Source organism: Arachis hypogaea, chromosome 13 (genome assembly GCF_003086295.3).
Source record: "Arachis hypogaea cultivar Tifrunner chromosome 13, arahy.Tifrunner.gnm2.J5K5, whole genome shotgun sequence".
Taxonomy (NCBI): Eukaryota; Viridiplantae; Streptophyta; class Magnoliopsida; order Fabales; family Fabaceae; genus Arachis; species Arachis hypogaea.
In genome coordinates, this window is record NC_092048.1 from 129612604 (window position 1) to 129627393 (window position 14790).

Sequence of the window (14790 nt, forward strand, 5' to 3'; positions counted from 1 at the left end):
CGGTAAAAAGCTAATAAGTTTTCTTTGAAATATGTGTACCTGTTAAACTTAAAGAAGTGATTACCACCCCGAAAAATTAAAAAGGTAATCAATATTTTTTTGTCCCAATGTGTCTTGTGCAGCTGCTGTTAGAAAGAGGACAATTTGTTTTCAAATTTTGATTCCCTCATTTTCTCCAAAGCTGTTATTCAAAAATTAGGCCATATGTCTTCACTTGGATGCTAATCTTTGTCCGGATTGAATTTTCTCATTTTTTTCTCATTTAAAAAGATAAAGTATAATTTTTTATTATAAATTTTGTAAGTAAGACAAACAAATATTAAAAAAAAACGTTTAAGAGTTAATAACCATACTTCATACTATCAGTGAAAAAAAAATTAAAAAATTCATTTTTAACGTTGCGTTACTGCTTTTAATTATTTAACTTGTTGGAAATAATATTAAGTATTTAACTATATATTATATATCTTTGATAGTAAAGTAAAAAATATTTCTTCTTAAATTTAAAATTACTAATTTTATTATTTATATTATATAAAAATAATTGATTATTTTTACTTTAATAATAGTTACTTTATTGCAATACTTTTAGTCCAACCCAAGATGTAAAACTTATTTACTAGTCATATTTAATTATTAATTATGTAATATAAGTTGGAGATTAGAGGAGAGTCAGGAGACATATACAGTCACCAAAAAAGAGGAGACATATACATGATATGTTATGTTAACCCTACCTAAAATTAGTGTCCTTTATGGCATAATAAATGATAACCAACTTCTCAACCTTACTAATGTACCGAGCCCTTTACAAATCATTCTTCCTTAAGATATTAATTTTACATAATCATGTGTTAATCTAATATTACAAATATATGATTAAAAGATTATACAATTTTTTTATAAACACAAACAATGTATTGATTCTTTTTTTTTTTTCCCCTTCTGCATATTGGAAAATGTCTTGCAGCAGCTACAGTTTTTTTAAGGTAGCAATTGGTATTACAATTACACCATCTTATCAAAATCCACTAATAGGATGAAAAAGAACAATAACGACAGCTGATAAATTCTAAAAATAAATGAATAAACATGATACTAATACTATGATGTATCCCAAATATATAGCAGTATGTGCTGTAGAGGTTCAGTACTATATGGACATAGAATCCAAAATCAAAATCACTATAAGAAAATTGAAACTTCTTCATTTTCAGCTCTAATGGTAAATACTAAGGCTGCATTTTATCTATATATGATAATTACATTGAAAAGAAATTACAAAATGGAAGTAGCCAATTCTGCTAGTAGCAGAATCTGGCCATATAGGATATATAAAAAAAAGAACAAAAGAATAAGAGAAGAAAAAAAAGAAGAATGTTTTTTCAAAATTGAATGAATTGAGGATTCATTGAGCTACCAAAATGCTAATATGCCTATAAAGAAGACTCATGCCTGTGTATGAAGCCAGAAAACGGCCTCTTTGATGCTGCAGATAAGGCTATAAGGCTACATATCACCTTCCCAATACCGCAATTGGCCTTGCACCTTTAAGCAAGACTTGTACCCATGAAAGAAGTAGGGCTAACACAATCAAACCAAGTTAGTTAAACAAGCAGTTATGATAGCCGTTTGCTGTTGCGCCTTCGTCTGAAGCGCCTTTGATCACTTTTATATGGGTCTACCCATCTAGTGTCCTCAGAAGTAGCCCGATTCCACCTCTCTTTGAAGACTTCAAGTTCCCATGTTGATTGTCTTCGTATCTGCTCATTAGCAATGCCAAAATGTTAATAAATCATTCTAAGCTACTTTTTGAGTGATGATTGAAACAAGCCTAAGTTTTGAAAGAAGTTCAAAAGCCTCACCTCTGTTCGCACGTCCAAGCCATGCTTCTGAAGTAAACCAACAGAATGTTAAGTGAATTATAGATAAGGATTATAGATACTGAAGAAGAGTCTAAATGACTCAAAGTAAATGATCTACCGTAGTGGTGTTTTAGTACTTGCATCCTGCACAAAAATGGGGAAAAGAATCTTAAGATCAACTATACAAAGAATGAACAGATAGATATTTTCAAAACAACTGAAAAGGCAGCTAATTGATCCAAAATTAATTCAAAATATTTGAAGAGGAGGAGAATACTTTGTTAAATCACCACCCAGAGTTTGTATTCCCTTATGTACAACATATTCGCTATCGACAACCCCACATTTTTTGTGCGATCACCCTGAAAAATAGCATTTGTTGCGCAGTTCATGATCTTTGTCATTCAGTAAATGAAGATTAAAGAAAAGGAGAAGTGCTGATCAGTCTAGTGTAAACACAACCAAGTTTTATATATATTCCAAGTTGATGCACAATTAAAAAGATGTTTAAGTATACCTGTGCACAATATCCTAGCTTCATATCCATTCCCCATCCATGGACAAGGTCATTCTGACAAAACGAAAATGACTATGACAATGAGTTACCAAAATTATGGACTATTTTGATCTATTACTGATCCAATGCAACGATTCAATAATGAGAAAAAGTTAAACTTTATCATGAAATCAATCAAAGTAAAATGTAATTGAATCCAAGTATATTGGAATTAAGCTCTATTTTTGGCTACTAGATGAGGACAAAAAGCCAATCGACAACCTCATCTCTGAAAGTTGTAAGCAGGCTGTAACAACTGGTATGAATATAATAAAGTGATGCTTCCACAAAAATAGAAGTATGTTAGGTTCATAACAGCTGTTTATTCAAAAAGGCTTAAGCAGGGAACCAAATAGTATGAAAGGGGGTAGAGCAGAGAAGCGATGAGAATATGGAATGGAAAGGAATGGGAGGAGCCTAACAAAATTGTAGTGGAAGATTAATGGAGTAGAACATGAGTGAGGAGAGAGCACAGATAAAAATGAATAATGAGTGTTTAAGGTTTCATCATATCACTCGGCTCATAACAGTATACTTTTGAAAGGAATTCCTGAGTTGTTTCTGTTCCTTTGGACTGTGAAAAGTTGGAAACAAGTTACCTGTATAAGATGCCAAGTACAAAACCAGGCCGAACGAGAGAAAACAGGAGCCATACCCTCCACAAAGCTGCAAAGATTGTAGTTAAATCTATGTCATTCATAACATGATTAACCATGTATACCAAAATGGTAAAATTTATCATAAATTACAGAACAAAATAAAATATTTTACTAAATTTCCTTTTCAGTACATTGAGAGGTTATATTTGAAAATCTCCTCCCATCTTGATGGCAGATAGAAGGATGGTACCACATGAATGAAATCCAGAATGAACAACTAAACAGCGAGATCAGATTAAAAGAAAGAGCTACCCGGTACATGGTGGCCCTTGGCTTTCCTCTGAACATTTAGTTTTGCCTCTAAGTTCATAGACTCTTCTGCATGTATAAAAGCTCCAGTATGAGTATAACAAATGTTGGTTAGCAGTACATTTCAATAATCTCTACATGTAAGTCACCTATGAACTTTCTTCATCCTAGCTCTAACTGTAATTCTGTGATGTATTTCTACTGAATTTGGGTCAAGAGCTGGTTGTGATATCTCCAATCCTTCTTCCTTCACAATCTCAATGTATCTACGAAAACAGCCATTCATACTATTTAGGAAAGATCATGTAGGAACATAATGTGACCCCATCAATCTAATAAGGATGTAATAGAGTGGGAAATAATTTTAGAAATACTGAAATCACAGGTCCATATTTAAATTGAAACAAGATAATGCATCTCCATTATTGACAGTTGACACATAAGAATGAACACTCAGGAATATATGAATCAGTCATACCTTGATGGAGAAAAATGCTCCACCCCTAAATCCTCATCCCAGAGAAAGATATAATCATAAGTAGATACAATATCTGGATGTAGAAATCTTTTTGCAAACCACCTAGAAAAGAACACAAGAATTAATATCGTAAACAATTGAAGTCCATAAGTTGCAAGTCTTTTTAAAAGGAAAGCATAAATGTTAGGAAACCAAAGTAAGAGGAGAATCCATCTCATAGTTTCAATGAGACCTTATATTGCTATGCAAATTCTTTTCAGTTGGTTAGTGTTGATTCCCAGGAAGAAAAAGGGTAACAATAACAATGGAATCCACAGCATTAATTGAATAAATGGTTCTCCCAACTTCAATGAAGCTTACAAACTTCACTGGCTCCTTTTGTTCTCAAGAACCCTTTTGATGTTCAATGAATCCTTGCCATTAATATATAAAAGATACGCCATTCATTCCTAGTTTTCCTAAAAAGATTTAGAGTAATCTCCCTCCAATGAACATATGATTCGCAATATAAGATTTTCAGACAGGAAATCACCCATCATAATACATACCACTTAGTTTGATTTTGAGCAGCTATGTGTATGACCGTTCTGCTCCAATCAAAACCTGACCACTCATCCACTTTGCCATCATAATGGAATAAAATAATTGTAAAATTTCCTGTAAGAAACTGAAATCAATGAAATTACATAAGGAATGCTGGTTCGAATAGTTTTGATAATATAATAAAAGATGAAAATACCTTTTGCACCATGTCATTTACATTGTTCTTTTGTGTAATTCCAACTGGCATTGCCAGCAAGTTCCTATTAGAGTAATCACTAACCTGTAGTCAAATAATTGGAATGCTCATCACCAGGTGAAGCAACATTATAAACATGGGAATGCTCATTACCAAATTTTGGCCATCAAATCTCAGTTTCAATAGAACTATAATGTAATGGTATTAATGCAACAATGCCTACCTTTGACCTTAATCCACTTGGTAACCATAAAGGCCTCAACTCAAAATTTGAAGTAGCGTGTACTATACCCTGCGGCAGGCCTTTTAACTTTGCAAAATTGTCAGCATTCTCCTGCAAAGGCATCAAAAGTACCAGTGTGAATAACATATGCATCCAAGTTACATTATCAAATTAAATCAATAATTGAAAAGTAGGATGGTGCGCATCGAATGCTTTGTTTAATTCATCAAAAATAAAATCTGGAACAAAGAGTTTGACAATTTGCAGAAAGCAAGATAGAGACATTGAAATACCTGTGACATTGTTTCTCCAAAGAAACTCCACTTTTTCTCTATCTGATTATGCCAGAATGATTAACAGAAGAAGAAATTTTCAAATTAGCACACGCAGCACACTGCAATGTTGTGATACTCTCTAAATAGAAATTGTCATAGAATAGAATAAACAGAAGAATTCTATATATCTCATACCTCTTCTTGGTAATACTCATAATTTATAGTTCTAAACAAAACAAACAACATCACTATACAAACAACTGCCATAGGCAGTTGTCTCATCTTGAAACTTGACTTTCCCTGCATCAAGAAAGCACAACTGAGGGTTACAAAGCACAAAAGAACTCGATATTGAAAAAATGTATACGAGAAATTCCACTTATAATAATCTAAAGGCCAGTGATTCCAAAGTAAAGAGAACAGACCATCAGACAAGACAATCTTTCTTCCCATCAACCACCTCCATGATTTGATTGACCTCATAGAAAATTGAGTCTCTTATTCATCACAAACACTGCATGCTGGAAACAAAAAGTGCAGAAACTATGTTACAACGATTGCCAGAATTGCTATTAGTGGCAAAGTCAATCCAAGGTATGAAACAGAAACAACTTTGTTAGAACTGAGTGAATTTCATGCAGGATTTTGGCAAGATTAACAAAGGCACTTGTTATGAGTGTGAGAAGAAAGAGGCACTTCATCATGTGAATTTGAGATAAACATGCTTAGAACATTGGCAATCATGGCAAAAAGGGGAATCTCAGGTTGCTTAATCAACACTCATTAAGTTATCTACTCCACCAACAAAACCTCAATCATAATAAGATAGCAACAAAAGAGAACAACCAAACCAAAGCAATTCTGTTGAAACTGACATCACATGATAGTATGGTACAAAACAAGCAACCCAGAAACACGGAAACAGAACTCTATGTATTGGAATCCACGGCACCAAGGATCACATGAAAATATGCATAGCTGTCCATAACTAAAACACACCTCAAAATCAAAATTCTTTTTTCACAGCAAATTCCAATTGATTTTCCCATTAAAAAAAATGAAATAAGCTAAATGCAAAAAAGAAAATAAATATATAAACGAAGGCATGAGAAGGAGGATAAAAAAAAACAAAAGTACTTTCTTTCCACAGAAAAAAACAAAGAAAGAAAACGACTGTTACCATTTCAATCAGATCTAACTCCTCCTAGAGTTTATTCTCAATACCATTTAGGAAAGAGTTAACTTTCAGTCACAACCCAAAATAACAGCTTCACAACAAAAACCAAAAACGAAGTTAATGATGGATATAACTTATTTTAATGAGAGGTTCGTTACATTTGAAAATCTTCCCCCCTGCATGAATGTTAAGCGAAAAAGGAGAGAAGGCAATGGAGATAGAGATAGAATAGGCAGGAAAACGAAAAGGGCAGGAAGGAAAAAAAGGAAAACAGAGGAACTTTGAAGATCAGAATACCAAGATGAAGATCAAAAAGAACAGAGAGAGAAATGTGGCGATAAGAGCGAGAAAGAGGGAGAGAGTGAAGAATGGGAGTGCATGGATGGTGGTGGTAGCTATAACAACTATAAAGCTCATTCATCTTTGTTTGGTAACTCAGAAATCGAAAAACATTGGACCCATAAATCATACATATTACTGTAATCCAAATTTAGAAATACTTCAACAGAGTTATGAAGGACGTGCTCACATTCCTCTGCACCAGTCTTTCACTTGTTTTAGCCTTTGATTTCAATTAATATATATTATATATATTTTTTATAATTTAGATTAACTATTAAAATAATTAAAATACTAATATTCTTAATATATTTAAATTTTTTCTAAACATATTTGCTTCTCAAAAATTACTGATATTTTATTTTTACATAGTTTTTACTCTTTAGAACCAAAATACTAATGTGTTTTATAGTACAATAAAATTCTTTATATATTTATGTTATATTTAAGATAGAAATTTAGATACAATTAATTTTATATAAAATTTAATAATTTAGCTAAACTTATTAAATTATTTAACATTTTTTAATTATTAAAGTAAGATATTATTTAAATTTTTATCATCATAAATAATATATTATGAAAATTTTAACTAATTAAAATAATAAATCATCAATATAAAATACAATAAATATAGGATCAAAATCTTGCTCATGGAATAAAGAGCACAATATTGAAGTATTCAAACGCTTAAATTATTCGCTAACACTGTCGGTTCCTGAATCGTGATACTATGTTACATAAATAATGATATTGTTTAGATTACTATATATTCTTAAATACGGTCACAATACCGGCTATTTTATTTTATTTTTCATATTTTATTTAATTATAGTTACATTTAACTTTTTATAATATTTTTGCTTTGATAGACATTGTCGGACTAAAATTCTAATATACTCATCTTTCAAAAGATTTTTTCTTAATATAATCTCGTGAGATGTTGCTATGAATAGTATTCAACTATTCAATTTTTATTCATTTATTTTCTCTTTGGTATTAATCTTTTAATGAAACATGGTAAGTTAAGCGAAAGAATCTTTTCTTGTAAAAAAGAAAAAAGTAGTAAAATTTTAAAACTGGATTTGCTCTTTTGCGCTATTACATGGAAAACGTGGTGGAAAGAAAAGTTAAGCAGCAAAAAGTATTATTAATACTTCGAACTTTGCACTGTTGGGGAAATGCTTTTAAAAAAAAAAAAAAGAAGAAAAACCATAAATATGAATGAGTAGCCAATTATTTATTTGAGCACACGATAATGAAATTTATACGAGTGATGACAGCTATGTGTATTTGTGTAAGGCCCAATATTTTTTCCTATCTTTGACAGAAAATGAAACAGAGTGGAGAAAGAGTTGTATTGTAAGTTTGTAACTATTAATTAATTAATTAATTAAGGGGAAACATGCGTATAATTGAAAAAGCTGAGTTTGGTGATGGATAAATAGCTTTAACTAATAATAATAATAATAAAGGTTTTACATGGTGATCATGTTAACTAATTAAATTCCTAGTGCTTGTGTTGTTTAGAAAACCAACGTACGGATGATTCTCAACTGAGATTTATTAAAATGTTGAGTAATCAAGAAATAAAATATTACTATTAACACGCTAGTGGCAATTGATTGTCAGAATCTCTATGTGAATGCCATTTCCTAAATATAAAAAATGATGAGAGCTTAGAATCAATGGGTTTGGTGTGAAGAGCTTGGTCCAATAACTTGATGCCACGCACCCAAACTAATAAGTAGAATTAAGAATTAAATAATATGAAAGATAATAGGATTCTAAAATGCGTTTTCTTTGGTTCTACTCATTCTAATAGAACTATCTATATACATGGCATGTAATTAAAATTCTTTTATTGTGTTTTTATGTTACCATTAACATAGTCAATTTAGCATGTCAACGTACACATACACTCACACTCACCATGTGATTAGGGTTTTATGACCCACACATGCATGAACACGACCACTAATTTTATTCTATTGCATTGACAAAGTAGCTTTTTTCAAATTTTACATTAAGAACTTGTTTGAAAATCATAAAAACCAGTACTGTGATGAAACCTTTTTTTTATCACTGTGTTCTCCAAAACTGCCTTCATTTTTTACCTTCAATTTGGCTGATTCTTCATTGGTATGAAAAGTGATTCAATCTGCACCCTTTTCGTATTTATGATACTCTGTTCATTTATTTTATATGTAATGCTGAATATAATCTTATAACTACTATTTTAAGGTATTTTTCTTTATGCACATACTACATTTTTAACATGTGTACATAATTTTCTTGAGTGGTGCTATATGATATCCAGGGACCGAATTAAATGAAAGATTAGAGAAAGACAAAAAATATTTATATAATAAAATAAAATTAAAATAAAATTTTAAAAAAAACTAAACTAAAATTTACATATAATTTATTTATAAAAAATATATAATTTATTTATAAAAAATTAAAATTAAAGGAGTCATTATCCTCTTTACTACAATGTAGGTGCGCTCTTGATGATATGAATGTTTTTTGCATGGAAAGTATTGAACATTAATGGTCTGTAATATAAAAATATATTAATAAAATGCTGGCTAATATCATAAGAGGAGGTAAAAAACTAGTACAAATTAAATTTTGTGAAATTGAATTTGTTATTTTTGTTTTTTTAAGTAGCGACAAAAACTAAAAATCTGACTCAAACTAATTTAATTTTAAAAGAAAATGATAAATAGGTTCTTGATCTCTTGTGAATATTTTTGTTCTTGATCATTAAAAAATATTTTTAAGTGTCTGACCTTCACAAAACTTGAAATGATCAATCCCTAACAGAGACATTTAGACAGATTAATCCCTGACGAAGGCATTTGAACGAAGAGATTAATCCGTCTAAATTTTGTAAAGATCAAAAACTTAAAAATATTTTTTAATGGTGAGAGACAAAATATCAGCAGTACAAAAGGTCAGAAAACTATTTATCCTTTTCTCTAATTTTAATTTAAGTAGCGTCGTATGAATGCACTCCTTTAAATGCAATTTGCACTTGATCCTCCTTCTTCTTCTTCCAAACTCTCAGTTAGTAAAGCTTTGAAATTGTGATTTACAGCGTCGTACTCAGAACCCATCCCTCGCAATTCCAGCTACCTATTAGGACACATAACTTTCTCATATCGCAGAGACAAATTCAAATCCGTACCAGGTCTTCGGTAATTCTTCACCCTTTCCATGATTTCTTCATCCAATTTTGCATGCATGTTTGGGTTTTTTCACTTTACACGTTGCTATTTCTCTTTGTGTATTCTATGTTACATCCACAAGTTTCTATTTGAGGTTATTTTTCTTGGGTCGCATTCACACTCCCAGTGCCATGTTCATTGATAAACTAATTCCTAATGTCAATTTGGGTCTATTTCCAAAATTTTAAACTTGTAATCTACCGATTTCATTAAATGCCTTTTCCCCCCTCTAGAGATCTGCTCAACTTTGATGATATATGAAATAAAATAGGTAATGGAAGACACTATGGAATTAATCATGTCATAGTAAACAGGATACTTTTCTTTTTTGGGGGTTTTGGGTTGGGGGGGGGGGGGGGGGTTGAAACTGGGGACCCTGAACTTTTTGGATGCATTGAAACTTAAAGAAAAGTTGGTATTTAGACCATTGTTTATATACTATATAGAATATATATGCCGGATAAATCTAGTGCATTTTTCATTTCTTTCTTTTTGAAAATTTGTAGTAGATTGATTGGAAAAACTTTGATAGCGTGTACTTGATCATTACTAAGTCATGCTTGTTCATTTTTTTACTTGGCAAAGTTTGTAATAATTTTATGTCTTTTGTATTGTTGCTCACACTATCAGATGGGTGTAGTGAGAGGAGTGATATTGGATGAATCGGCACTCTTAACTGAAGGTGGTGGGGATAAAAATGGATTCATACTACGGCCGGGAGCTGAGTCTCTCATCCAAACCCTCTCCCTGTCCAAAATTCATATAGGAATCTCGTATGACGTAAACTCTCCAGATGACAAGGTGAGTGTTCTTCAAAGTGCAAGTTCGTACCCTTTTGATTGTTTTATCTTAAATGATCCTACGAGTGAGATTATGCCTGCATGGAGCATTAATACTGATGGCGGGATTGTTTATCTAGTTTCTAACAAGAAGGAGGTCTTACCTAAATTAAGCAGTTATAAATGGCTTCTTGTTGTTTTGAACGATGGAGATGAAACCTTGTATTACACAACAGATGCACTTCGAATACAAAATTTGGCAGAGTTTCCCTTGACTATGTGCCAGTTAAATAAAAGTTCAACCGGAACTAATGCTGCAACTGTGGGTTATATAATGAAGCCTTCTCGAGTTGAAGATTTTGCAATGAGGGGTGCATTTCCATTATGTCCTACTCAAAATGGGTTGATGTTCGTGCCTCTCACACCCATGCTTCCTTTATCAACTCAATTGAAGGACGTTGATATAGTTCTCCACAAAGCCACAGATGAGATATTATCCATTGAAGACAATAAAATTACTTTCATGGACAGCATACAAGAACTGCAAAGATATTTGGAACTTCACCAGGATCTTTGTGTGATTGACCCACTGAAGAACATATATCCATTATTGGATAGACTAGAAATACAGCAAATTCTACGTGGTTTAGAAGAACTAAATAAGGAAGGCAGCCATTTGATCAGAGGGGCCCATTTTCTTAAGATCGATAATTTTGAAGAATTTAATTTTGAGACTGGGTTAGCTGAAGCCAGATTGTCTCTTCCATGTATAGTGAAACCTAAGGTTGCTTGTGGTGTCAGTGATGCACATAAGATGGCAATTGTTTTCAGAGTTGATGATTTTAAGAATGTAAATGTTCCTCTTCCAGCTGTTATCCAGGAATATGTGGATCATTCGTCCACTTTGTATAAATTTTATGTCTTGGGTGAGAAAGTTTTCCATGCTGTCAAGAAGTCGATACCAAATGCTGATGTTTTGAAGAAATCATCCAACGGTGCTGAACTCAAACCTATAGAGTTTGACAGCTTAAAATCTTTACCCACAGCCAGTGGTGACTGCAGCATGACAAGCAGAGAGTCTATTGATGTTAAACTGGTTACAGATGCTGCAAATTGGCTTAGAAGAAGGCTTCAGCTTACTATCTTTGGTTTTGATGTTGTAATTCAGGAAGGTACGCAAGATCATGTAATTGTGGATGTTAATTATCTCCCTTCATTTAAAGAAGTACCTCATGAAATCTCAATACCTGCCTTCTGGGAATCCATTAGAGGTAAGTATGACCTTAGGTTGTCTAAATAACCATATGTTACAATTTTGTGATTCTTTGGCAAGGAATTCAGTGCCTATCGAACTCTTGATATCAAGCTGAAAATTGAAGTTGAACACTAAGACTTGGACATTTGACATTTAGAATACTTCATATCTGTGAATTGTGATGGATGCTATTTAGTTTAGTACTTATTCCTAATTGGTGCTTCTAAAAGCAATGCCATTACACATTTCGAAAGTTGATTGATTTGAGTGGTCATGCTAGACACCAATTGCTCCTTGTTCAATGTCTCATCTTTATAGTTTTATGTCCACACTGACATATGAACCTATTTTTCTTAAGGGGAAAAAAAAATAATTTGAGATAACATTTGCATCTGCTTAATCTTATCTGAGCACTAAAGATGTATGAATTTATAGACATGTCTATGTCTATTTCAATATATATACCAGACTACCAGAGTCTACAGATTATAGTACAAAAATTAACTAGCTTCAAAGAGAGAGTTAAAAGAAGGTTGTGGCTATCTTGCTATGATTGCTTCCACATGAATGACTATGAGGAAGGAGGAGCTGCTGCCTCAACACGAATTTCTCCTTGTTCTACTGATCTGAAACTCACTCGTTTCTGAAAATTCATACCAATAAAGAAAATTAATATAATCCCAAGAAAATTTCATTTTGCATATTAGCTAATTAACTTTTTTTAGTTCTCCACCATTTTATGTTGAGCTCTTTTCTATAAAAAAAAAAAGGCTAAACTTGGAATTTGAAACAAATCACTAGGAAAGTATAGATATGATATCTTAGGCTAACTAAACTAACGTTGAAATGTAGATTGCTCATTTGCTCTTACATCTGTTTACTTGTAAATTCAGGTTTTCAATTACACGTTTGGATTCCAGGGAAGGCTTCTTCGTAATCATAATCTTAACAAACATAATCGGTTGGTGTTTCTAATCCCGGTTGTTAAGCTCACCATACAGGATACGTGTCTAACGACCTACACCAAATTAAATCAGTTTAACCTAAAAGTTTGAGTAGCTAACAAGATATATATAGTTGGTTGATTTTGATTGTTGAAGCTAGATGTATATTTAGAGTCAGACAACAGAGGAGTTGTTGGGCAAATTCAACAGTTGAGAAATTGAGATTGCTCAATATTTAATATTATTAACTTAATGATTATATATTGTCCCTTCAACCTTTTCTAATGGTGTGCTTTTCTAATAATTGGCGCACACAATATCAAGAGCCCCTTTTAGCAATTCCTTCACTCATAAAAAAACTCTCACTTTGGCTAGTGTCTTTATCTATTGTTCTGTGTATGTCATCCAACAACTTCTCGAGTTCATGAAAAAGTTTTACGACAGTTTCTTATGTGTATCTTCGAAAGTAGGAAGACAGCAGATTAAGCACAAATAAATTATAACTAATAATTAATGAAGTGTGACGTGTTTGTATCTATGATCGAGGGAGTTTCCATATCTTAGTCGGCGCATTAAATAAACACGAAAAAGTAACCCTTAGGTGTGGCTTTTCTGGTTAGCCAAAATTTAATTTAAAATCTGATTAAGAATTAACTTGCCATTTACTCAATATTATTAGTCGGTTATCTACCATGCATTCCTGCCTCAACCTTTCAGCAGTGTGTTTGGCTTAGCGTTTAGAGGATCAAACATAGGTTTAGTTTTTTTTTTTAAGTTTTATTTTTTAGTTTGGGTAATTTTATTCTCCAACCCAAATTTATTCAAAGTTACAAATTTTAACTTTTGCATTCATTTTTTTATGTTAAATTAAAATCTATTTTTTATTTATTAATTTTGTCCTTAATTATTCATATAATTAATTTTGATGTTTTTTTATAATATTTTTTTAATATTCTCTCATGCATATTATTATTTTTTATTTACATAAATTTTTTATCTATTATTTTTTTATGAAATAATAATAGTAAAATTATAGCGTACTAAAAAAAGTATTAAGAGTATTAAAAGTATTTATATAAAAATATCATAAAAAATTTTTAGATTTATTTTTATCACTATCAAAGTAAATATTTAATTTTTATTATTTCTAGTACTCTCTTTTATAATTATAATTCTCGTATACTATGTTTTAGTGTGATTTTTTTATATATAGATTATGATTCTCTCAAAAAAGACAAATTAAATAAAAAATTAATCATACATAGTAATAAAATCATAAACGTTGGATTTCAAAATAATATTAAGGATAAGATTATTGAGAGTACTAGAATAAAAGTACAATGTAAAAAGAATACTAAATTAACATTCTGATCTTAATATTTAAAATTTAAGAAAAATGTAATATATATATATACTAATTTTTATATATTATTTTTATTTTAGTAAATAAATATTAATTCTATTATAAAATTAATTAATAAGATCTATTTAAATATCTAAATTAAAATGATAGGATAATATAAAAAATTATTTAAGTTGAAGTCTATTTTAATAATTTTTTATCTAAAAGTAATTTTAAGTAGTGTAATTCAAACAACATTTATTTTACTATAATCCATTTTAATATAAAGATTGTCAAACATAAATCACTTTAATACAAACTTACTTTTCATCAAAATCAAGTTTGTAAAATCAATTTTATACCAACTTGGTTTGTAAACTCTACTCCAAACACACACTTGTTTGGATCTATGAAAAATGAGGGGAAAGAAAATGGTAGGGGTGTACATGGCCCGACCCGGCCCGAATACTCGGCCCGACCCCGAACACTTTAGGGGCTAATTAAGTGTGATTTCATCGGGTCTAGGGCTGGGTAAGGGTCTCAAAAATAGACTCGGTCATTATTTCGGGTCAGGTCCGGGTCATAGCTCGGGTCACCCGAACTTGGCCCAGTGGTCCGATCATCATACACAATTAATATTTTGTGTTATTAGTGATAGATGATGGTTATTCTTATGT

General features: G+C 31.3%; 1 protein-coding gene, 2 long non-coding RNA genes and 1 pseudogene across 3 annotated transcripts; 1 reads left to right on the forward strand and 3 right to left on the reverse strand.

Annotated features, from left to right (window-relative positions):
• Positions 1–1074: 1074 nt before the first annotated feature.
• On the reverse strand, positions 1075–1963 carry LOC112733421 (uncharacterized). Its single transcript, XR_003168223.3, has 2 exons — positions 1866–1963; positions 1075–1763 (listed from the first exon to the last, which is right to left on the reverse strand). It is a non-coding gene; the product is annotated as an uncharacterized lncRNA (long non-coding RNA).
• Positions 1964–2099: 136 nt separating this feature from the next.
• On the reverse strand, positions 2100–6601 carry LOC112733420 (uncharacterized; annotated as a pseudogene).
• A 2960-nt stretch (positions 6602–9561) lies between these two features.
• On the forward strand, positions 9562–12129 carry LOC112733422 (inositol 1,3,4-trisphosphate 5/6-kinase 4). Its single transcript, XM_025782365.2, has 2 exons — positions 9562–9763; positions 10424–12129. Exon 2 carries the CDS (start codon positions 10424–10426, stop codon positions 11870–11872), a length of 1449 nt encoding a protein of 482 aa, XP_025638150.1. The 5' UTR covers positions 9562–9763; the 3' UTR covers positions 11873–12129.
• Positions 12130–12249: 120 nt separating this feature from the next.
• On the reverse strand, positions 12250–12867 carry LOC112733424 (uncharacterized). Its single transcript, XR_003168224.2, has 2 exons — positions 12699–12867; positions 12250–12470 (listed from the first exon to the last, which is right to left on the reverse strand). It is a non-coding gene; the product is annotated as an uncharacterized lncRNA (long non-coding RNA).
• Positions 12868–14790: the final 1923 nt, after the last annotated feature.